We start from the raw sequence: 25900 nt of genomic DNA, 5'->3' as shown, positions 1-25900 counted from the left end.
TCCTGCCCTAGGAGGCACCGGGGAGCAACCCAGGCACCGGGGCGGGCACCAAGCTTGAGCCCGCCACGCCGGCAGGGGACGCTGCAAGCGCCTCTGTCCTGCCGCCTCCAGCACACGACGGGTGCCGGGCCGGGCTGGGCCTCACATCCGGTCTGAGGCGGAGGCGTGTTCTGCTCGGCAGCCTCCTTCTTCCCCGCGTCTCAGTAAATGGCGGCGGCTCCGCTGGGGTGGAGGAGGCGGGGCCAAGGCCGAGAAACTTTATAGCCACGCCCACCCCGCGGGCCCCGCGCTTCCGGTGCGGCCCCCACAGCGCGAGCGCAGCGGCCGGGCCTCGCAGGGAGAGCGGCGCGCGCGGGGCCCGAGAGGAAGCGGCTCGCGGGATTCACCGTCCCCGCTGCCGGGCGGCGCGATGGAGGGCCTGACGCTGAGCGAGGCGGAGCAGCGCTACTACTGCGACCTCTTCTCCTACTGCGACACCGAGAGCACCAAGAAGGTGGCGCCCAACGGGCGGGTGCTGGAGCTGTTCCGCGCCGCGCAGCTGCCCAGCGAGGTGGTCCTGCAGGTACCGGCCGCTACCCGCCCCCGCCAGCGGCCCCGCGGGCTGGCACCGCCTCCCCCGGACCGCCGCCCTTTTCCCCCGCTGCCGGGGGCGGGGATCCCCCCCCCCGCGCCTCTGGGCGCCAAGCAGCCCCTCAGCCGCCCCCGGGTGCAGGGAGGATTCTGCCTCTCCCCAACCGCCCCGTCACCCCTCCCGGGGCTGCTTGGCGCCGCCCTCTGGCTGTCGCCGCTGCTGCTGCCCTGAATGCACCGGGGTGGGGGGACTGCCCGTGCCCTGCGTGCTGGCATCCCCCTGCATCGGCCCCAACCTGTTCTTCCCCTGCAGCGGGGGGCTCTGTGCAGGGGTACGCCCGAGGGCAGTCGCCGTGCTCCCGAGATACGATGTGGAATGGCAACTTCAGCGCCATCGACTCCTGCTGGGCTTGGGCTTGTGCCCATGCAGTGCTGGGAACGGGGTAATTATGCTTATCCAACTCGGGGACGCTCTGCGCGTCTTGTCTTGGGATCGTAGTGTTAGTATTGGGTTAATGTATAGTTCAGAGGTCTGCACTTGCTGGGTTGGGGAGGCTTCGTTGCTGAGCTCCTGGGGTAACACTGGCAGGGAAGTATATCACTTCTAAAAGCTTTACAGTGAAGTCCATCCAAAGCATGGGAACTCCAGCAGTCCTGGAAAATACTAGGAAACAGGAAATCTGTACGTTATTCCTGATGATGCTACTGGCTCAGTGACCTTGTTCAAATAATTAAATAATGCTTGTTTCTTAAATTGCAAAAAATGGAGTACCTGCATATCTTTGTAAAGCACATTGGCATCTACTGGTGAAAAAATGCAATTTTAAAACTATGTAATATTGGCTAGTTTGTGCTAACGCAGTAGATTCCTACTAGCAATGTGCGGTAGCAAAAATTCCAGAACTAATTCTGTGACCAGTGGGAACTGGGACTCATCCAAGAGCTATGTTACACAGTTACAAGTAGTGCTTCCAGTATAGCTGAAAGGATAATTTAGCATTGTTTGCCTAGTATAGTTCCTAGAAAAGTATCCACAGGGGAACTGTAGTTGCAACAACTGTGTATCATGAATTGTTGCTGTCACTGCATCCACCATAATGTGTTCATGGCCTTGACATTTATGAAGTTTTTTGAGTTCCCTGAAAGATGCTTTAAGCAGAGTAAAGTATTATTTCCAGAAAGCCATACCACCTCATAGGTTCACTGGTGCCTCACTGATGAGTCAGAGTGCATTATTGTAATTTAAGACCAACAAGGACATGTATGTCAACTTTCTGCAACTCAAAAGTTGGATTAATTTCAGGAGCTTGTGTACACTTAATCAGGAGGTGTTGGTGTTACTTTTTAGACACTTAAAAGCGAGTGATTAGATTAGTAGAAATTAGTTTAAAATGAACCGGATCATGTGCTCCAGTTCAGTAAAAGAGGGTGATAAGTTGTGGGTGGTGTAAAAATTCTGGTGAGGACTAAATGCCAAAATTAATTTAAATTACTAGGAAATCTGGTTGTCTGATTTATTGATTTGATGTCCTTATCTTTCATTCATGATCTACACTGTTTAAATCTCTAAACTAAAAGAGAACTAATTTTTAAAAATATTTTATGAATGAGACCTTGAGGACCACCCACTATTAGTATTTGTGTTCTGAATTACAGATTTCCACATTCCTTAAACTCATCACATGAACACAATTGGATATGTTTTGTTTTTGTTTAGTGTCTCTTCCATGTTGTATATATAAAATAGTTGTGTATATATAAAATAGTAGAGTGGTAGCACTCTATACTTGATGAAATAGCTTATTGGAGCTTAAAGTAGTCTTGTGCTTTTTATACAGAAGTGCTCACAGGTTCAAATTCTACCTAGTCTGTCTCAAAGGAGGTGAATATTCTCTTTCAGAGTGATATTCTCTTGAAGAGTAATGCATGCTGGGAGAGAGAAATGTAAGATATACAAGTAGTTTACACAGTTGTAAATAGACTGGATCAAGTCAGGAAAGGGAACCTGGGTGTCATTGTAGACAGCTCAGTGAAGATGTCCTATCAATAGGCAGCTGCAGTTATGAACCAAATAATGTTAGGGTGCATAAGGAAAGAGATGAATAATACAAAAGATGTAAAATGCCCCTATAAATCAATAATGTGGCTTCATCTGGAATGCTGTATGCAGTACTGGTCACTCTATCTCAAAAATATTGAAGAACTAGGGGTAGTTCTGAAAAAAGTAATGAATGATCAAGGACATAGAAAACTCTCATATGAAGATTGAGAAGACCCAGGTTTAGTTTAGAAAAGTATATAAAATAAAGAATGGAAATGGCTGTTCTTATTTCATAATCCAAGAAGAGAACATTCAAATCCAAAGGTAAATTTGTTCACACCGCATTTAACTCAGTTGTGGAACTCAATGCCACAGCAAGTGATTGAGGCAAAGAACTTAATGAGACTGAAGAAAAAGGAATAGACATTTGTATGGATATCAAGAATAACCAGAGTTAACCTTTCTACAAATTTGTGTTACGTTATCAAACCTCATTCTTCAGGATATAAATCAGTCTGTAGCTATTGAAGATCAGGATGAGACCTAGTGTGGGTGGCAGATTATCCCACATCTGCCTACTGTGGGGTTCTTCCTCTTTCCTCTGACACCTGGTGCTGGACACTGAGGAAGGAGACAGTAGAATAGATTAAGTGGATCTCAGGCCTGATCCAATAGGACAATTCACATGTTCCTATAGAATGCAACATTTAGTACTAAACAACCAAAATGTGAGTACTTTTTATAGATCTTGAGTTTATTTAGCCCAGTCAGATTGCCCCAGATTTAAGAATGCTGGGTCTATGTATACATGTGGATTTCCATTATAACCTTTTCTCTTCACAGGTTCTTAATCAGAGACAGTAGAAATCTTAAGGCATCTTTTGTTAAAATCCGTACAGGCTTGATTAAAAATCAGAATCTTTGACTTTGTGGGAATTTTTGTTTCGCTTCTTTCCTTCCTTGGACCTACACGTTATTCATTGTGCCACAAGCTGGGTGGTTGGGAGCAAGGCTCACACATGAGTTACACATTTCTGTTGGATTTTATTCTACAACAGAGAAGGTTAATGCACGGCTGCTGGTGCACCCCCCAAAAAATCTCAGTTCTGCTGCTAAGCCTCACCCCTCAATTATGTATTAAATAAACCAAGGAAATAATATACAAAAATCTTTGTAGTGAAGCAGTTACAGTTGCTACACACACACATGCTTGACAAACCCTTAAGAGCAAGAAAATGAAAAGATGAGCCACCTAGGGGTGTAACCCTTCACTCCTCCACCCACAAAAACACATAGCTTACCATTACCACAACTGAGACACCATTCACCACAACCTTAACTCTGCTAATGTCAGCCTTTCATTAATCTGTTTAACTGCCATTCTGCAGGCAGTTCTTTACTAAACTAGCATTGGGGCAAAAAATAATCTGGTTAAAGGGTGTACCCAGAAGTGCAAATGGGGGAAAGGTGTGACAGCCTCAGCTGTTTCATAATGAAGTCTTGTGTATTTTTAAATTAGGATTCAGAGTCAAGCAGTTGAGATTGAGTAGACGATATTTTTCCAGGCCCATATGCATGTAAATAGTGTTCAAAATGCAGCAGTTCATTGTTTGAGGCACACAATGGAGAGGCCACACATGTTTTCCCTGTGCACTATCAGTGTACTGTGAAGCACTAGTTTCTGATAGCAGAGAAGATTGGTTTGTGGACAGACCAATGAAGGGCACAGGATGGATAACTTGTCCATGAACTATCAAAACCCAGTCTGCCTTTACTATTGCAGTTCTAGTGACAGTACCAGTTGGAAACCATGAGACCATTCCCTTCTCTGCACTGTGTGCTGTTTGAAAGTAAATGCCTTGATTTTGCGTGGATGAGGATTTTGCTACTTCTTTAGTCAATCTGCAGTTTTAGTTAGACAGTGCCATATTTGCTTTCATTTGAAAACCTAGTTTGAAACCATAAAAGAACTAGAAATAATTTTCTAAATTGACAATTTAAACTCTGAATATATTAGATGCCAAAATATGGAAACTCCCTGCATCCATTGATTGTGTAGAAATGTTATGGATATCTAATTTCCATACAAAAACATTCTCATCACAATTGTCTTTTAAAACAAATATGAATTTTTTCCTCAAATTAAAAGTTTCAGTCTAACAAAGAATCTAAACATCAAAAAATCAAGTGTAAAGGAAAACCTATCCATCAGAATAAATATTTGGTATTTTCACATAGTTTGGATAAATCAGGCTATATTTTAAAACCTGTTTAAAAAAGTTACGGTAGTAAACTGGCATTGAAGTATCAAGTGAAGTCCTGTTAACCGAATCGTGACACATGCTAATTTTCTGAATAAAAGTACAGTGGTGAATTAAATTGAAAAGTACAGAAGCGCGTGTAAGTTTTAACCTGTGTAATGAATTGGAACATGAAATAGGAGAATTTTCTCAAAAGTAATTTAAAATCAGTTCTTGATGAATCTCATTAGTGTAGTATTGAAATTATTCATTAAATTGGGCCTCCATGATTTTCCCTTTTCTTTTACTTTGTTAGGCTTATCAGTTACTATTATATTGGTTTAGGGGTTATATTTGACATCAAAGATATTTTTGGAACAAAATATCCCAGGGATATAGAAGTACATGATTTGAAGACTTCAGTACTGGATTTATATAATTCTTGTTAAAGTTGCATAATCACAGAACATTTTATGCATGTGTGCTGTATTTTGCTCTTATTTTGAATGAGCCTAGAACTTTCTTGAAACAATTTACACAACTGCACTGTGAGATTATTTCTGTGCTTGACATTCTTCTAAAATTACTATGTCATGAAGGCAGGACCTTATGTTGCAAAATAATATTACAAGGGGGAAAAATTAAATAAGCATTTTCCCTGCCTGCTGGCCTCTTTAGAACACCTGTCATTTAACAAAAATCAGTGCTGATGTTCCAGACTGAAGTTTAATGACTTTTACTTTGGCATTAGAGACTATGAAAAATGAGTGGGTTCTACAATTATGCTAGGATCTACTTTTTACAACTAACTACAGTTGCAGTGGATAACCTTTAAGCAAGTGATTAAAATGCTAGCTGATATTCTTTTGTTAAGGCTGTCTGTTGGTGGGCAGAGTGGGGAACCATTTTTCATTGTCTAGTGAGTCTCATTTTGATGTTTTAATGTGATATACGTGACAGTACACGCTTGTTAGTCCTATATTCAACTAATATGGTTTAAAAATAGTGTTGCCAGTCTAATAAACTAACAGTGTTTCTAATCTTTTAATTTCCAAAAGCTTTGTCTACCCCTTTTGATTTCTATCCTTATTTGCTATTGGCTATTATGGTAACAGAATAGTTTCCATAGTTAAATTACCTTGAAATTAATAGATTGGGGAATTACTGTGCTCCATAGGAGCAACCCATCAGTTCAAATACCCTAGCAATAAGTCAATTTAAAAATGCAGATCAGTTTTCAGAGTAGATTGTGTATGTGGGGAACAAGTTTAAGAAAACCAAAATGTCAATATTATAGTGGTCGTCTTAATTTCACAGTTATTAGTGTTTTCATTCTCTACTGCTTTAGATGTCAATTTAAGTTGGTAGTGAGAACTTGCTATATGCTTTAAAAATTGGCATTAGCTATGAGTAAAACCTTTATTACGCACTTTAAAATCTGACATACTGTCAAAGTTGAATTCCCAGATCTGTCCTTTAAAGCCTCATCTATACTATATAAAGTAGTTTAAAAAAATTCATCTGAGTACATTTTTCTAATGTAGACGAGGACTTACTGTGAAAATCTACTCTTAAAGGTAGATTATCAGCTCACAAAAGCAGAAGCTATAAAAGAGAAACTACAAATGAAAGCTGAGTTAAAGTGTAAATTGTCCCAAATAAACAGTGTGGTGAGCATGCACTTACTTAAAATAAGGTTGTACTTAACTTTTTTAAAGGGTAACCTGAAGATGGGAGTCAAGTGGTTTTCTCATTTTAGTGACTGATTTACAAGAAAACAGGTCTGAACATTTTTTAAAATATTGGGAATGCGCATCTACTAGGCCCTGATCCTACCTCCATTGAAGTCTCTGGGAGCTTTGACATTTTCTTCAGTAAGAGCAGGATCAGGCTAATAGCTTCCGTCATTATAGTATCTGGGCTCTTTACCTGTTTTTTCATTATGTTAGAAGTTTCCTTTCAGAGCTTTCTCTGGTGTAGGAGTGTAGAATCCTTTCTCCCTTCTCTCTGCCACCGCTGTGGTCCCCTCCCCCCAAAAATCCAAGCTGTTTTTCAGGATCTTGGGTGTCTGTCTTTTTAGCGGAGTTAATTTTGTTCTAAATAGTCTGAATAAAGAGAGAGAATGTGCTTTCTGAATTAAACAGGTTTCCTTAGTATATATACTGTCATACCCCTGCTATTTCTCTAAATAAGACTTGAATTTTTAATTAGAGGAATCTTAAATTTTTAGGCTTCCTTTATGCATCTCCCACTTTAAAAAAAGAGAGAGCAATTATTTTTCTTTAAGCCACCGTTAGATGTAGTTTAAATTTTATTTCTTCTAAATATTCACAACAGTGTAGTACATGAAGGCATTCATTCAGTATAGAAATCTGTAGTTCAGTTTTTATTTTTGCTTTTCAGTTAACCTTTAGAAATTTAATCTGAAGTTAGGCAACCCAGACTCACAAATCTTTAACCTTGGATATCTTATACTTGTGTCATAGGCCTACATGAGGCATGTGCTTATGTGCACTTTGTTCTTTACCACTTTCCTTAATAGGAAGTGGCAAGAGATAAATGCATCACAAGCTTGTTTGTAAGTACAAAAAATGTGTAGTCACTGGGTATACAGTTAGCAGCTCCCAATTTGCGAATGATATACGCAAAGTTGTGAATTTGTCTAAAATGCATTGTTGCAATGAAATATTTTCTTTTGTTTCCTTTAACTTATCTCCCCTGAGCTGATTGATATGCTTGTTTCTTTTCTCTGCAACAATAAGGCATTTACGCAGTCTTATTTCTTCTAGTACAAGAATTTGCGCTTACAATTTGTAACCTGAGAGCTGAATTCTGACTTTTGTATCTTGAACTGTGGCAAACATGCTCAATTCTACTTGTGTTAGCACTGGAAAAATCCTATTGTGGACTGTTCAGTGGTGTTTGAAGCACAGTCAATTAGATTTACTCTGCACAGGGTCAGAGAACATGCCAATCTACGACAGGGGTGGGCAAACTGGGGGCCAGATCCGGCCCTTCAGATGTTTTAACCTAGCCCTTGAGGTCCCGCTGGGGAGTGGGGCCCGGGGCTTGCTCTGCTCCATATGTGCCGTGGCTCCGCATGGCTCCCAGAAGCAGAGGCCTGTGCCTGCTCCAGCTCTGATGTGTAGGGGCAGCCAGGGGGCTCTGCACTTTGCCCCTGCCCCAAGTGCCAACCCCACAGCTCCCATTGGCCAGGAACAATGGCCAGTGGGAGCTGCAGGGGCAGCGCCTGTGCATGGGGAAGCATGCAGAGCCTCCTGGTCCATGCTTTCGTGTAGGAGCCAGAGGGGAGACATGCCACTGCTTCCGGGAGCTGCTCGAGGTAAGTGTCTCCTGGGCCCTGAACCCGAGCCCTGATCCCCCTCCCACCCTCTGAACCCCTTGGTCCCAGCCCAGAGCACCCTCCTGTGCCCCCAACCCCTCATCCACGACCCCACCCCAGAGCCCGCACCCTCAGCTGGAGCATCCACCCTTCCCACACACACCAGCCTGGAACCCCCTCCTTCACCCTGAACTTCTCATTTGTGGCCCCACTCCCGCACCCCAGCCCCCAATTTCGTGAGCATTCATGGCCGACTATACAATTTCCATACCCAGATGTGGCCCTCGGGCCAAAAAGTTTGTCCACCCCTGAGCTAAGATATTGGCAGTGTCTGGTCTATATAAACATTCCCACTGTTTTGAGCAATGGTAGGAAATTTTAGCTAAAACTTTCCTAGTGTGGACAAGGCTTATACTAGGCTACTAGTGTAACTTTTGCCAATCCTTAAACCTGATCCAAAATTGTCATGCTTTATAATAAGTCACATGATGAGCTTCTCCTCAAAGACTTATGCCAGCACAAAACTGAACTAATATTCAGTATCAAGCCTCAACCCTATTTGAAAACAGTGAGCTGTAGCCCACAAAAGCTTATGCTGAAATAAATTTGTTAGTCTCTAAGGTGCCACAAGTACCCCTGTTCTTTTTGCTGATACAGACTAACATGGCTACTACTCTGAAGCTTAAAAAAAGACCCAAGAGAGGGACAGGGATTAATACCCACCCTCAATAGTAGCATCTGGACTAGAATTTTAGAAATGCATCAGATGTTCACATTTTGGTGTTGATCAAAGCTGTCAATGCTTGGACTAAGTGAACGAAGTATTTGATTATGTATTCGTTGTAATCTTGTGATTTCTTTCTAGTGTGTGTAATAGGGTTCATGGATGGCCAGGCAGCCTGGTGATGCACATGACTTCAAGGTCAAAGTGCCTCAGTCTTTCAGGCAGTGGTGGTTGGGGAACTCAGGACTTCTCACTCCACCAGGTCCCAGCCCAGGGCCCTATGTGAGTTGACCCCTGGACAGGGGACACTCCAAGCAGGGAGTCTAAATCCACTGCCCTGGGCTACTTCCAACTAGTGTTCCTTCAGTTTGGGACGTGTCCCCTATAGTTCACTTTGCTGGGGTGGTTTGCTTCCCAGAGCTCCCGCTTGTGGATGTTGGGCCCCTTCAGACAGGACAGCAGTAAGTTTGGTGCAGCCAGACCCCACAATGTCTCTGGACTGCAGTCACCCAGTTACCTCATTTGCTGGAGGCTCCTAAGTCTACTCTGCAGTCTCCCTTATCTGGAGCCTGAGAGATGGAATGTGTTCACTGGTGGCTGCCTTGGCTGGTAGTCATCCTTCCTATCAAGTAAGGCATAAGTTGCTCCTGCTTTTCGCCAGTCAGTCCTGAACTGGACCAGGCTCTCCTTTCCTACCCCCTCCATGCCTGGCAGTAGCTGCAGGTATAATGGGGTGGGATTAGCTGTTTACTCCTTTCCGTGCTGGCGGGCAGTTTCTCTGCTTTCTCACATTGTGAAAATGCAAGTTTTTTCTCTAATCCTGAAAGGGAATTCCTTTTTGTATCAGATAGTTAGAGTACCTAACAATAACCCGAACAAATAGTTATTAATTTAAAGGTATATTGTCAACTTGAAGTCATAAATAATCTTAATTTCAGATATTATAAACTCCTGAACCCTTTGTCAATCTTTTACAATCCCATTTTACTAGCTTTTGAAATCTTTTTCTGGGTAAAACCCACATGAACAAGGAAAATAATGAAACTATCTGATACCTAAAACATAGGTGTTATGGGAGGCCATAAAAGTGCTTCCCTTATGAATTATGCCTGCATGTAGGGTTCCTAGTGGACCTCAAGAATTTTCTGCTCTTCTTCCTCTGCCTAAATTCATAGTTAAGCCATAACACAAAGAACACCTTCTCCTCTACACAGCCCCACATTCACAACTTTCATTGTAAACAATTTGCATGTTTCCTCTAATGGGGATCACGTCTGGACAGGTTTCCCACTCATTCTACTCACTGCCCCTGAGGGCTAGAGGGGTGTTATTACTTTTGAAATCAGCAGTGCTTGTCTGATTGTGGCTCACTAGGGATATATCTACACTGCAATTAAAAACCCTGTGCCAGATGGCTCAGGCTAAGAGGCTCTTCAGTTGTGGTGTAGGCATCTGAGCTTAGGCTGCAACCCAGGCTATCGGACTCTGCAAGGTGGGAGAGTCGCCACCGCAGCCTGAGTCTGAGCATCTGTACCTCAGTTAAACAGCCCCTTGGCCCAAGCACTGTCAGCTTGCACAGACCAGCCACAGTGTCTAATTGCAGTGTAAGACATGCCCTAAATCAGCATTTATGCTGGTGATCAACAGGTGTTTTGCTGGCTCTGGAAGCGACCCAAGGAGCTGGATTGGTCCCTGCAGCTATCTGTCTATACAAAATATGTAACTTTTAAATATGCCCTTTACAGGTACGGGAGAATGTCTGTGCAGCCAGGATTAGGGTTTATAGAAACTGTGATATGCTAATTAGAAGAATTTGAAAAAGATGATACCCTCACCTGAATTTCTGGAAGGAGTGAGTTTGATTATTTATAATCCAGGAGCACTTTCATGCTGCCAGTGTCCCCAGTGTCAAATATATTTCTATCAGAAGGGTAGCCGTGTTAGTCTGTATCCATAGAAACAACGAGGGGTCCGGTGGCACCTTAAAGGCTAACAGGTTTATTTGGGCATAGGCTTTCATGGGTAAAAAAAATAAAAATAAAAAAAAAACTTCAGATGCATGGAGTGAAAATCACAGATACAGGCATAAATATAGTATTGGCACATGAAGAGAAGGGAGTTACCTTACAAATGGAGAACCAATATTGAGGCCAGTTTAGTCAGGGTGGATGTTGTTCATTCCCAATAATTGATGAGGAGGTGTCAATACCAAGAGAGGGAAAATTGCTTTTGTAGTGAGCCAGCCACTCTCAGTCACTATTCAAGCCCAGATTGACGGTGTTAAGTTTTCAAATGAATTGTAGCTCAGCAGTTTCTCTTTGGAGTCTGTTTTTGAAGGTTTTTTTTTTTTGAATGGCTACTTTAAAATCTGTTAGAGTGTCCAGGGAGATTGAAGTGTTCTCTGTATGTTACCATTCCTGATGTCTAATTTGTGTCCATTTATCCTTTTACGTAGAGACTGTCCAGTTTGGCCAATGTACATGGCAGAGGGACATTGCTGGCACATGATGGCATATATCACATGAGTAGATATGCAGGTGAATGAGCCTCTAATGGTGTGGCTGGGTCCTATGATGGTGTCATAGAGTAGATATGGGGACAGAGAACACAACGGAGTTTGTTACAGGGATTGGTTTCTGGGTTAGTGTTTCTGTGGTTTGGTGTGTAGCTGCTAGTGAGTATTTGCTTCAGGTTGGCGAGCTATCTGTAAGCGAGGACTGGCCTGTCTCCCAAGGTCTGTGTTAGTGGGGGATCATTTTCCAGGATAGGTTGTAGATCATTGCTGATGAGCTGGAGAGGTTTTAGCTGGGGGTTGTACATGATAGCCAGTGGTGTTCTATTGTTTTTCTTGTTGGGCCTCTCCTGTAGTAGGTGACTTCTGGGTGCCCATCTCGCTCTGACAGTCTGTTTCCTCGCTTCCCCAGGTGGGTATTGTAGTTTTAAGAATGCTTGATAGAAATCTTGTAGGTCTCAAAATTACCCACCTGGGGAAGTAACACCATCGCTGGACCCAACCACACCATCCACACCATCAGAGGCTCATTCACCTGCACATCTAATGTGATATATGGCATCATGTGGTAGTAATAGTGAGGGTTCCATGCTGGTCAGAATACCCCATCTTCTGACAAAGTTTTAGGTAGTTTTCTTCCTACCGCATACTGTCAGGAACAGTAATCTGGAAATAAGATAGGTGATTTACTTGAGAGCCTGGAGAAGGGGTGAAAGGTGAAGGAGTTAACAGGGAGAACAAGTGAGTAGATGAATAATAGATGAGTAGCATTAGAGAGAACAAGGTTTGAGTTGAATGGGCTGCTGGAAACTTGGTGAGTGGTACTTTATTTTCAGATTGCCATACTATACTGCAGAATCTAAGCCAAGCTTTCCATTAATAAAAAACAGATTAAGTGTCTGGCACAGGGGTTGGCAACCTCTGGCATGCGGCTCTCCAGTGTAAGCACCCTAGCGGGCTGGGCCAGTTTGTATACCTGCTGTGTCGGCAGGTTCGGCCAATCACGGCTCCCACTGGCCATGGTTTGCTGTCCCAGGCCAATGGGGGAGGCAGGAAGTGGCGCGGGCGAGGGATGTGCTGGCCGCAGCTTCCTGCTGCCCCCATTGACCTGAGACGGCAAACCACAAACCAATGCGGCAGGTAAACAAACTGGCCCAGCCCACCAGGGTGCTTACCCTGGCGAGCCACGTGCCAGAGGTTGCCAACCCCTGTGCTAGCATTTATGGTCCCAAAGAGAACCTTCAAAATGTGACTTAATCAGTGAGGGAATAAGCTTGTCCCTCTCATCCCTAATATAGCTATTGATTTCCTGATTGCCATCCTGACACTCCAGCTCCTCCATATCCTTCACAGAATGGGGATAAGTTTGGAATTGTTCTCCCCACCCCAAAGATAAAACTACCCTCTTGTACAGGGATAGGCAGCCTTTCAGAAGTGGTGTGCCGAGTCTTCATTTATTCACTCTAATTTAAGGTTTTGCATGCCAGTAATACATTTTAACGTTTTTAAGAAGGTCTCTTTCTATAAGTCTATAATATATAACTAAACTATTGTATGTAGAGTAAATGAGTTTTTTTAAATGTTTAAGAAGCTTCTTTTAAAATTAAATGCAGAGCTTCTCTGACCAGTGGCCAGGACCTGGGCAGTGTGAATGCCGCTTAAAATCAGCTTGCGGCACACGTGCCATTGGTTGCCTACCCCTGCTCTTGTACTTTCCTTCTGAGAGTATCCTGCTAAACCTGCAGTGATTTGTCAAACTTGGGTTTAGTGGGTGAGGAAGCTATATAAACAGCCAGACTAGGAGCTTCGCTCTTGAGACATCTTCAGGCACAAATTTCTCTTCTCCCTACTCTCAGCCAACATAGCATGTGGCAGGTGAAGAAGGGTACTTTTCTCTGAAGCTGTCCGAGTTTATATCTGCCCTGAAGTTAGATACCCGTGGCTTGCCTGTGCCAACTGATTCAGGCTCTTGGTGCTTGGGCTAACTGGCTGTTTAATTGCAGTGTAGACATTTGGGTTGCAACCTGAGCTCTGGGACCCTTCCCTCAGCAGGGTCCTAGAGTCCAGGCTCCAGCCTAAGCCTGACCGTCTATACCACATTAAACAGCTCCCTAGACCAAGCTCTGTGAGCCCAAGTCAGCTGGCACAGGCCTGCTGTGGGTTTTTAGTTGCAGTGTATAGAGACATACCCTGAGGTGCTAGACTCCCAGCCTGGCTCCTCAATAGCTTTCCCTGCCAGTGAACCGCTTGCAATTCAATCTGGCAAGTTCCTGTCTAATGAAGTAAGGCAGTTTTCAAACCAGCAAGACTGCTTTTTCTAAAATGCCTTAATTTTCTAAGAATTAATATTAATAGCCCTGTCCTATTCTCTCCTCCACCTCCCTCCCCCCCAAATTAAAATTTAAAATATCTAACTCTGAAAGCTGGTATCCAGGGAGCAGGGATAAGTAAAACTGCAGTTCATCAGCAGGTCAGTTAAGCTGTAAATTATCAAAAATCTGTTAACAAATTTCCAATAAAGATCAGGTGTGAAAACTTTCAATCCTTCAGAATTTTAACAGAGGAAGAAAAGCAGTACACAACCAGGTCAGTGATGACATTTAATTATACGTCTTCATTTGAGTCTGAGAGGAAAATAAATTAAGGCAGGGCACCAACTCGAAGTAGCAGGCTTAGGGGCTTCAACCATACCTGTTCTCCTTTACCATCTGATTTCCTCTCTGGGGCTCAAACTGGTCACTATTCCTGGAGTAAACCCTAGCAGCGATGCTATTTATAAGTGCAGCCAGGATACTATCTCCAATTTTTTCACCTACTGTTTTTCTACCTACTTCATTACTTCCTTTTGCAATTACTGTGTGATAGTAATATTACATTACTTAGTTGCTGTCAGGACTTGTTATCCAAAATGTTATCCAAAAAGCAAGAAAAAACACCAGATTGCTTTAATTAAAAACAAAACCAAAAATTCGTGTGTCAATACTTGTAATAGTACATAAACATATCCAAATAAATATTTTAAAGTCTGAAAATAGCTAATCACTCAAACACAGGAAGTTTAAGCTTCTTTATGGATAAAGACTTCCTGGAATTTAAGCCATCAGGCTTCCATTTTCCTGCTAATATGCAGGTAGTACAAGAAGAAAAATTGGGAAGAAATTCAGTTCCTATTGCAATCAGAGAGCCCTGTATTTTGAACAGATATTTTTAAACACATTTAAACTTTTTTAGTTTTGACTTATTTCTTTAGGTTGCAAGGCCAGTACTCCAAATTTAGGGAAAGCCAAATGTGCAACCTCGTACATCTAACCTGTGCACTGAATAATATAAGGAGCTTGAGTGGGAGAGGGGTTATTAGGTGATCATAAAATTGGACTGTCATTCATATGCACTGGAGCACATGTGGATGTGAGATGGGACAATATGGATTGTTCAGTTGTGGTTGGGGAGCCAAACATGCCCTTGCCTACTGCCTCCCTCTCATCACAGCTGCTGCAGTAGCTCCCAGGGATTTCCAGTGCAGTATCTGTTGCTGCCTTGGTAGCAATGTGAGCATAGATCTTTAAAATGTTCATGCTCAGCTATTTTGACAGGTTGCCGACATTTTCCGGAGAGAAGCAAGTGAGAGAAAGGAAATGGTAATTTTTAACAGTTTATAACTCTGCTCAGCAAATGGAATTTCATGGGGGCAAAGCCTCCAGGCTAAAGAAGTGTCTTCTCTCTCTCTCTCTCTCTCTCTCTCTCTCTCTCTCTCTCTCTCTCTCTCTCTCTCTCGACCTGATGCAAATAAAGGAAGTGTTAAAGCCTCTCAGAGAATACAAAGAATTTTTTCAAATGGAAATTATTAAGCAACCTACATGTAGGGGGTCACTGCCAGCTCCCACTATAATTATTGTGAGACAGGGCCCAATAATGTCCATTGCATATGACTTAGCCTCTCTCTTGCATCTTCAACTCGATATTCTCAGCATTGCCTTCCACCCAGCTTCTGGGGTGGCCTGGTCCTAGGGTATTGATGGCTTGTGTAGAGTGAGTTTTAATCTTTAATACTCGAAGAAGAAAAAACTGTTGGTATCTCCACTCTTGCAGTGCATGTGCTCGCAGCATGAGAGAGGGTAGGGGAACACTTTAGAAAGCAGTGGCTCTTGGGGCTGCCTGTATGCTCCTTTGAATTGAATTTTCAGTCACGAGGTTACATAAAGAGCAGTGGTCCTGATCTGGTTCCAGTTCCTTTTGACAGCTGTGTAGAGAGGACTTTGAGATCCAAGGCTCCTTCCTTTCCTTGAAGCTGCTTTCTGCCTTTCAGCTGGTTAAAGTTATGTGTACTTAGCTTTTTGTCTGTCCAGTTACTGGAACATTTCTTTGAAGAAATTCAGATGTCAGTAATCTATATGATATCACCTTTTGAACAAAGTAAGTGTTTTCTTGAAATTAGACTAATGGCCATCTGCACTTACAAAATTAATCAAACTCGGCTTTAAAAAAATCATTGGAACAACTTTCAGTCCCTACTGACCAGACCTTCAGGGATCACTCCTCTGATTTTTCATCTTCCTGGCAAGGGCAACTTGTGTGATTTACAAGTTAGATAAATGTAATTAATAAAGCTGTCATGATCACCTCATTCAGTTGCTGACATTATATCTCTGTCCCCAACCCTTGTCTGTCTTTTAGATTGTAAATCTGGGGCAGGAATTCTCAGTGCATATGTATACAGTGGCCAGCACAGAGACTCTCAAAATACAATTATTAACAATCACCTAATATGTTGTGTAAATATATTATGTAATACATTGCAGTATGATATAAACTTGTCATGAGCTTCTGCAATTAATCATGCAATCTATCTGTTCACCTGCTCTCTGCCCACTAAGCTATCTCCTCAATGACTACTGCTAGCGCTCAAACCTGCTTAACTTCAGATAGCGGACGGACAAACAAAAAAAAAAACAAAACTGCAGAGAAACATTACCTCTAGTTATGGAGTTTTGCTTCCAGAATTATTGCCTCAAGGCCCAGCATGTGAGAGACTCAGTTCTGCAACAGTGATATAGAAGATACATCTCATTACCCTGTTGAAATGAGAGCTTTGTTAATGAAAATGGGAGACTTGAGGTTTTCATTAAGGGCCTGGTATGTGTTTGTATCCACGGAAGACCCTGAGATACCTGATCTTTTCAGTTTGTTGTAATTTTATGTAACAAAAACATTAGGCTATTTTATGGCTCCCTCCTTGTAATCTACAGTTGGATAGAGAATAACATAAGAGTTAAAAAGATGGCTTTAGAGAAGAGAGATTTAAAACATAGTCCAGAGAAACCTGTTAATACTGAAACATTTGTAAATTAAGTTTCTGATGTGACAGTGTGGTCCAAAGTATGTTCAGCCTTTGTTTGTGATAAGGTGGATATCTGTCTTGCGGCTTTACTGCTCATTAGTCTTGCAGCCATCCCACACATGTTGATAAAACTCTTATGTGACATCACACAGATATGTATATCTGTTCTTTGGGTTTCTCAGTGCTTGCTGTATGCTTGCTGTCTTTATCATAAGATCCTTGGGATGGGAACGTGCCTCTCAACCTGCCAGTGTCTCAACATGGGGCATAACGTGTCAACGACCCAAAATGAGGTCAGAAATATCATCCTTAAGGATACTTAAAATGCTGTGAAATTAATTCCCTTTAGTATAAATAACTCATCTCATAATTCTTTTTCTGATGTAAATAATTCTAAACATGTAAAGTGAGGGGATGCCACATTTCTTTAGAATGTAGGTAAATTTGAAACTGAAGTTCTTGACGCTTTCCTCATATTTTTTCTTTCTTCCCCCTCAGCCATTTCAGAGCTATTTTTGTTCTGGTTAGATTGTCAGTACAGATTTCTTTATTTACAAGAACAAAGAAGAAATGGTATCAGTGGGCACAGGTGTCATCTGAACACGCCTGGGGTTGGAGTTTCCTCAAGACTAGTTGGAAAAAGTGTGGCAATTGGTAAGTTCAGCTTTGGAGACCAGCTACTCTTAAGTGCCTGTGTGCCTGACATAAGTAGTGTCTTGGCCCCTAGTCCTAATTGGCTGGCTGAGCCCAGTGCCAAGGTCACTTCAGTGCTGTGACAACCCTGCTGTTCCGAATCCCCCTCCAAGTCAACCTAATCTATTGTTGTTAGTGGGTTGTTAATGGATTGTAGATTGTTTGAATAGACACACTGGATTTATGGCCCATTACATCTGATATTTATTGTCTAGCAAAGTTATGAATTTAAGCTTCCAGACCCATCTTTTGAAAGTGTTGTGCAGGTTTCCTTTGAGGATGAGGACTGATAGGTCAGATATAGAGTGATTGCTTTGTGAAATGTCCTTTATTATTTTCCTGAGAGTTCATTCGAGAACGTAGTGATTGTCTGGTTTCACCCCCATAGTTGTTGTTGGGGCATTTAGGACACTGGATGAGGTACACCACATGTTGTGATAGGCATGTGCAGGACCCATGGATCTTGAAATGTGTATTGTGAAGAGTGTTGATCATTGTAGTAGTGGAGATATGTCTGCATGTTTTTGCATCTGTTCTGGCAGTATTTGGTACCGTTTTAAGTCGATGCATCCTGCTCTGTGGGGAGCTTGCTTCTGATGATGAGGTTGGGGGATTGTTGAAAGATGAAGAGGGGGTTCAGGAAAGATTTATTTCAGGGTAGATTTCCTATTAAGTATGGATTGTAATTGTTTGATACCCTGTATGGGTTCCAGAATGGGGCAGTAGGTGATGACTTGGGTGTGTGTGTGGTCAGAGGGGTTTTATTTCTGTATCGCAGCAGGTTCCCTCGGGATATTTATGGGGCCTGTTCATGATGCAGTCTACTTCTTTGGAGGCGAGTCCTTGTTTTGAAGGCAATTTTGTGTATGGGCTAGTCTACACTAACACTAAAGCATTGCCACTGCAGCACTTTAATGTGCCTTGTGTGGTTGTGGCGCAGTGCTGGGAGAGAGCTTTCCCAGTGCTCTAAAAAAACCCACCTCAGTGTGGGGTGTAGCTCAACACTGCAACATTCTCACTCAGCGATCTGAACCCCTCGCCCCCCGAGCACAGCAAGTTGCAGCGCTGTAAAGTGTAGACAAGCCCTAAGTGATAGTGTATATCCCAGACTTTCTCCTTGGAGCCTATTCTGTGAGATCTGAGTGCCAGGCTGTAGAAAACAGAAAACCCCCATTTTAGCTACCTTTCACCGCACCCTCCGCTTCCCCTCACCCACCAACAAGAGTAGTATTAACAGGCCACTTTGCCTTGAATAGTCGCTTGAAATATGTGCTTACTACTTATGCTGAATAATCTGTTGCTCCTTGTATTTAGCTGTGACACTGAGTACATTTCCCAGACCTGAAGAAGAGCTGTGTCTGAAGCTTGTCTATTGCACTAATGGATATTACCTAACACAATCTGACATCAGGAATAATAACTTTCAAAAACTAGTAGAACACTTCAGTCTCCCTGGTCACTCAGTAACAGACCTGAAAGTGGCAATTCTTCAACAAAAAACTTCAAAAACAGACTCCAACCTGAAACTGCAGAACTGGAATTAATTTGCAAACTGGATGCCATCAGATTAGTCCTGAATAAAGACTGGGAGTGGTTGGGTCATTACAAAACGTAAATTTCTGATTTCCGCAATACTAATTTCCCCTACTGTTACTCACACCTTGTCAACTATCTGAAATGGGCCACTCTCGTTACCACTTCAAAAGTTATTTTTCCTCCCTTGGTATCCTACTGTCAATTGAATTATCTCATTAGACTGACCTCACACTTGGTAAGGCAGATCACATCTTTTCATGTATTTATACCTACTCCTGTATTTTCCACTCCATGCATCTGATGAAGTGGGTTCTAGCTCATAAAAGCTTATGCCCAAATAAATTTGTTAGTCTCAAAGGTGCCACAAGGACTCCTCATTTTTATTTTTTAAAATGTAATGTATGTTCATCAAGGAATTCCTTTCTCACTTCTCTACAGTAATATTTCCGGATGGTGGAGTGGAAAGTTCACTTTGTTGTTCATCCTTTTGAAGTTCTGTGGACTGTAAGAGATGAAAGCTCCCCATGAGGGTTCTGGATTCCCTCATTGTATCCAGTTCTGTTTCTTAGTCAAACAAAACTTGACACATTGACAATCCCCTTTCTTGGTCTGGAATCAGGAGTTCCTTTAAATTTTCTCTCTGGTTCTGTTGGTTCAGGAGGTCTTCTACAGGTCAGTTGGTATGGAGCCAGGTTATTACTATTAGTCCTGTTTGTTGGATCTTTGTCTTCAGGTTGGGATAAATATCTGCCTAGCTTGAATCTTCTTGGCTTATGCATTGCTGAGCTGTTTGAGAACATTTCTCACATAGCTAGTGGATTCTGTTGAGAAGCAGAAGCTTCATCTGGGGAAAAAAAAAAGGCGATTAAAGTTGCTATCTGTTACACTTGGAACATTAACTTTGTTTGAGTTTTACCAGCTGTATGGGTTGAGATGTCAGCTTCCATACTCTGCTGCTTAGAGCAACAGCCCTTGCATTATCTAGTTTATGAATGGGCTGTTTGAGGTAACTTCTTTGTTACATTTTTGGGCCCAAATTGAAGAGTAGTACCCAAAGTGATAGGTTTCGAATTCAGAAAGATAATGTTAGAAGAAAAAGTTGGGAGGGGCAGCTTTAACTTTTATTTGAAAAATGAGCTTGCAAGAATATTTAAGTGCTTCAAGTGTAGCTTGGGTGAACTATTGTTGACAAATCAGCGCACATTTTTTGTTCTCCCAGCTCAGAGGTTTCCAGACTGCAGGGTGTGTCCCCCTAAGGGGATGGGGAGGAATGTTCTAGGAGGGGAGCAGACACACTAGGTGACTTGGGCCAGTGCCACACCTCCTTCACCCTCCCATTCACCTCAGCAGGTCACCGAGCCTCTGGATCAGTATCAACATCTCTGCGCCCAGAGACAATCACACATGCCTTTGCCCATCCTGAAAACCAAGGGGGAAAGGGCAAGTATTGTGGGGCACAACTAAAAAATAGTAACTCGAAGTGGGGGAGGGGTGGCTCAGCTCAGAAAGTTTGAAAAATGCAGTTATCTTTTTTTAATCTCCCTCTGTTGGTTCTGTTCTTGTGAATCAGTAGAGCATTGAAATTACAAGATGTCTGTGTGCTGAGCACTTCAGAAACAGGAAATATAAATTTTAATTCCCTGCTCGCTCACAAGAATGGGGAGTTCACATTATGTACAAGTTTATATATGAACAGCCATATCAGGTCAGACCAAAGGTCCATCTAGCCTAGTATCCTGTCTTCTGACAGTGGCCAATGCCAGATTCTTCACAAGGAATGAACAGGTAATCAAGTGATCCATGCCCTGTCGCCCATTCCCAGCTTCTGCTAAACAGAGGATAGGGACACGATCCCTGTCCATCTTTGCTAATAGCCACTGATGGACCTATCCTCCATGAACTTATCTAGTTCTTTTTTGAACCCTGTTATAGTCTTGGGCTTCACAACATCCTCTGACAAAGAGTTCCACAGACTGACTATGCGTTGTGTGAAGAAATACTTCAGTTTGTTTGTTTTAAACCTGCTGCCGATTAATTTCATTTCACTCCTAGTTCTTGTGAAAAGGAGTAAATAACACTTTCTTATTTACTTTCTCCACACAAGTCATGATTTTATAAACTGCAGTGGTATCCCCCCTTAGTTGTCGCTTTTCCAAGCTGAACAGTCCCAGTCTTATTACTCTCCTCATATGGAAACTGTTCCATACCCTTAATCATTGTTGTTGTCCTTTTCTGTACCTTTTTCCTGTATATCTTTTTTGAGATGGGGCAACCACATCTGCAGGCAGTATTTAAGATGTGGGCATACCATGGATTTACGTAGAGACAAGACGACAGAAAATATACTATCTATCCCTTTCTTAACGATTCCCAACATTGTTAGCTTTTTTGACTGCCACTCACACATTGAGTGGATATTTTCAGAGAACTATCCACAATGACTCCAAGATCTTTCTTGACTGGTAACAGCTAATTTAGACCCCATCATTTTATATATGTAGTTGGGATTGCGTTTTCCATGTGCATTACTTTGCATTTATCAGCCTTGAATGTCATCTGCCATTTTGTTACCCAGTCACCCAGTTTTATGAGATCTTTGTAACTCTTAGTTAACTCCAAAGCAGACTGGTATCTTGAGTAGTTTTGTATCACCTGCAAATTTTGCCACCTCACCCCTTTTTCCAGATCATTTATAGATGTTGAATAAAGCTAGTCCCAGTGTAGACCCCTGGGGGACACCACTATTTACCTCTCTCCATTCTGAAAACTGACTATTTATTCCTACCCTTTGTTTCCAATCTTTTAACCAGTTATCAATCCATGAAGGGACCTTCCCTCTTATTCATGACAGCTTACTTCGGTTAAGAGCCTTTGGTGAGTGACCTTTTCAAAGGCTTTCAGAAAATCTGAGTACCCTATATCCACTATAAGTTTGTCCACATATGTCAAGGATTTCTCCAAATAACTTGATTCTACAAGACAAAATAGCTACCTAGAGAAACTTGTCAATAAGGTTAAGATTCTGTCATGGGTATTTTCGTAAAAGTCAGACTGGTCACGGGCAATAAACAAAAATTCATGGAAGCCTGCAACCTGTCCAGGTTTTTACTTAAAATACCCAGGAGGAGAGGGGAACAAATAACAGTTGGAGCGCTGCCAGGAGCTGACCTCAGCAGCTGCTCCTGGCAGGGGCTGACCACCCTTGCTCCTGACCAAACCCAGGCTGCTGCTTCGACCTGAGGACCAGTGCTCCTGGGGCAGCTGTTGGCTGCTCTGGAAGAAGTCACTGAGTTCCCAGAAAGTCATGGAATCCTTGACCTCTGACTAAATTGTATCCTTCCTCAACTGTCTCCGTGCAGTTGATATAAAATATTGAAAATATGCAAGTTTACAAGAGAAGCGTCTGTCCTACTGTACATTTTTTATATAGATGCATTGTATTGTTCATTTCCTTTACTGCATTAAGAGAATAATTCATTGACAAATGTCTTAATGCTCACTTAGCCATTACTTAGAGCACAAGTATCCAGCCTGTGCCTCTTGTGAGTGATGGTGAAGAAGAAAATGGTATTTGATTATAAATTAAAAATCTGTTCCCTGAATCATGCCTTGCAACTTTTAAGTGTTGGAATCAGGCTCTTTGCTATGTGAGGAGATATTAGGGGCATCGCCTCCCACACCTTCCACTAAAACCCTGTGAACAACTCTGATGTGAGCTAGAAGTGCAGCTGCTGTTCCTTCCTTCCTGAAGCTGCTCAGTACTTCCTCCCCTGAAATGCAGCAGTCCGGTGAGGGGAAGAGCAATTCTAACTGTGGGAGCCCCAGGAAGAGCAGGGTAGGAATTTCAGACTCTTCCCAAGCTTAGAGCATCTAGCAAAGGATGGCTCCCCTCTCTCTCAGCCATCTGGAGAAGCAAAATAAATAAATAAAGGGGCTGTGGGGGAGGATGAGAGAAGCTGAGAGGTAACACTGAGTTACAACTTTCTAATTCTCAAACTCAGCCCTGGAGCAGGCCAAAGTAACCAAGGGGTCAAGCTGAATATAGCTTGAGCCCTGCATATTCTTCTTCCATAATAGGTTGAGCCACTCTTTTCCGATATATATTCATGGAAATTTCTTATCTGTGTTCTGACTAGACATAGAATATCAGGATTGGAAGGGACCTCAGAAGATCATCTAGTCCAACCCTGTGCTCAAAGCGAGACAAATCCCCAGAGAGTTTTTTTTAATACCACCATTCCCTAAATGGCCCCCTCAAGGATTGAACTCACAACCCTGGGTTTAGCAGGCCAATGCTCAAACCACTGAGCTATCCCTCATGTGCATTAATAGCTAAAATGATAGATTAGAAATATGCACTTGCTATGTTTGATAACTTATAAAGGGATCTGGCAGCGAACTTATCTGTTAAGACTGTCTAACACTTTATTTTATAAAAGACTTATGACCTTTTAGAAGCTCTAACTTCTCAACTGAAATTCAGCAAGGGTAGTACAGCCAGAGATGTGTCTCTAGTTTGTGCCATGGAATTCCGTTTAAGTTTGGCTGAGTTACAAGATTTTGAAAATCATAATTTTCCATCTTTGCCTTGCATTTAGCATAACTGGTAGAATGCTAAGATCCTTGAACCATTTTAAGGTTGGGCCCCAGCTATTAATATAGCAGCATACCTCCGGGAGTAGAGACAGCCCAGCTGCTGATGGAACAGCTGTAGAAGCTGGCTGAACTGCTCCGTGATTATTCCCCAGATCTGTACCTTTCACAACTCTTCTTATGAAATAATGCTTCCTGACTAGGGCTAGTGTTTTCTGGCAATGAAAACAGAGTAATTTCAGATTTTCAAACCTGTATATTTCAGAAATTTGAGATGAGTTATATTTATACAAAATATATATATATATATATATATATATATATATATCAACAAACATGATATTTTTTACAACACAAAAATTCTGGACACTGAGGGCTAGAGCCAGGCCAGCTGTGTGCTAGGGAGAGAAGGCAGGAGTCAGCTATGAGGTGGGGGAGAGGCGCTATATGCACTGCTGAGAGCGGATGTGAGTGGCATCCGCTCTGCAACATGGCGAAGGAGCCAGGTGCCCTGCTGCCAGGTGCCCTGCCCTTCCAGAGGAAGGTCTGGTGGTTTTGCCAAGCCTGTGTGAGTAGGGGAGAAGTTGACAGCAAGTCTCAACAGCAGCCAGTCCCCAGCCTCTGCCCAGCAGCCTGTGGAGGAGTTAGGTGTCTTCTAGCAGAAATCTGGGGGGTGTGACTCTGCATTCCATACCCACATGTCACCTCTGCCCATGTGCCGCCGCCACCTCCCTCCCCCTTTCAATGGTGACTTTGGAAATGAAGAGTCATCGTGGGGAAAAAACATAATAGCAATTTCCAGAAAACAGGGACCTTACTCATGAACCAGTGTTGCCAAAAAATTAAGACAAGACTAGTTAATTCAAAGCATTGCCATTGACGAATTTACCACCTTAAGAGTTCTGTATTATGTCTGTACTTATCACATATTTTAAAGATGGCTGTTGTTTCTGATAGAATATCTGGCATTTTGATTTGCCTCTCATAAATACTAATATATGTTCTCTTACAGATTATGGAACTTTGTGGTGCAACAAGACTTGGATATTTTGGAAGAAGTCAGTTCTATATTGCTTTGAAACTTGTTGCAGTGGCCCAGTCAGGTCTCCCTCTAAGAGTGGAAAGTTTAAATACAGGTAAATCTAGAAATTAATGCTTAAACACTATTGAGCAGGTTAGTGACATTTATTGCAGTTGGCTCACAGATTATAATAGATTAATCTGATGGACTATTGTGGTATGGTCTCAGATACTCTAGTATATTGCTCACTTATACATACTGAAAAAAGCGTGAAGGAGAGTTTGAGAAATCAAAATTTAAAGCATCTTTATATAGATACAACTGAATCTTAGCTAGTAAAGAGGATAAAGTTAATCTAGGGAAATGGAGTCCTCAAAACCGTTCTATGTGCTAAAGTACTAAACTAACTGTTGTTGCAAGGTATGCAGAGTGAAAGAGAACCTTTTTGTGTATGCCAATTCCCATGGTGGTCTAGGTGGTGTAACTTGCTCTATTTGTTGGAGTTGAGTGGTGAAAGTAGCAGATAATGTAATGGGATTACAGTTAAATTTACTAGTGTTGACACAGCCAGCTATTCAAAACTATCTGTAGGGGCACTTGCTGGAGTTGGCACATTCAACTTCCAACTCCAAATAGGTAGCTACAGAATTCATTTCCATCAGGTCTCCAGACTCTCCATCTGAACTTGTATATCATCCAGCAAGAATTCAGCAACTACCCCCCAAGGAATCAAACCCTTATTCATTTTATAAAGTAAAATTGCAGTCTGATACTTCAGGAGAATTCATCTCAACTTCCAGGAGACAGGATTCCTTGAAAGCAGAGAGAAGATCTCCCTTCCTGCTGCAAAAACGATATAAAAGACCTGACAGAGCTCAAGACTCAGAATTGATAGTCACTTCAAGCTCCTGAGGCTGTCTAAATAAAATTAGATATGACTGACTAGATGAGACTGCAGTTTGAATCAAGTAGGTGAGAGTGCTGATAAAATGAATCTGCAGACCAAAATCAAGCAGTTGGGATCAGGAGCAAGATGTAATCCTAAAAATTGGTATGGAGAATCTTGAAAGAAGGAACAATGAGAATGGAGTCCATGAGAACTTGAAGAAAGGTAATCTTGCAGAATATCACTTAGATTTTTTTCTAGTTTTCTCAGATTTAAAGTGTGGCTGATCTGCGTTCCCCAACCTCTTTCCGGGATAGGGACAATTCCATATTCCATAGCCATAGAATCATTGAATTCGTAGACTCTTGATTGAGATGAATGAGAGATCGTCTGCTCCAGAGCT

At 42.3% G+C, this 25900-nt stretch overlaps 1 protein-coding gene across 13 annotated transcripts in view; it reads left to right on the top strand.

Annotated features, from left to right (window-relative positions):
- The first annotated feature begins 311 nt into the window (after window positions 1–311).
- Window positions 312–25900, top strand: part of REPS1 (RALBP1 associated Eps domain containing 1) — a 106447-nt gene continuing 80858 nt past the window's right edge. For 5 of the 13 annotated variants that reach the window (XM_030556429.1, XM_030556432.1, XM_030556428.1 and 2 more), the window contains exons 1-2: window positions 313–562; window positions 24603–24726. In XM_030556429.1, the coding sequence (XP_030412289.1) occupies window positions 410–562; window positions 24603–24726 (277 nt within the window). In that variant the 5' untranslated portion in view covers window positions 313–409. Of the gene's footprint in view, window positions 563–713; window positions 1014–10669; window positions 10771–17266; window positions 17423–24602; window positions 24727–25411; window positions 25723–25900 lie in introns of those variants that run through there. The other 8 variants (XM_030556431.1, XM_030556427.1, XM_030556430.1 and 5 more) reach the window with 6 other exon arrangements.

This window comes from Gopherus evgoodei, chromosome 3 (genome assembly GCF_007399415.2).
Source record: "Gopherus evgoodei ecotype Sinaloan lineage chromosome 3, rGopEvg1_v1.p, whole genome shotgun sequence".
Taxonomy (NCBI): domain Eukaryota; kingdom Metazoa; phylum Chordata; order Testudines; family Testudinidae; genus Gopherus; species Gopherus evgoodei.
The sequence above is the reverse complement of the archived record's forward strand: the minus strand, read 5'-3'. Positions and strand labels throughout refer to the sequence as shown.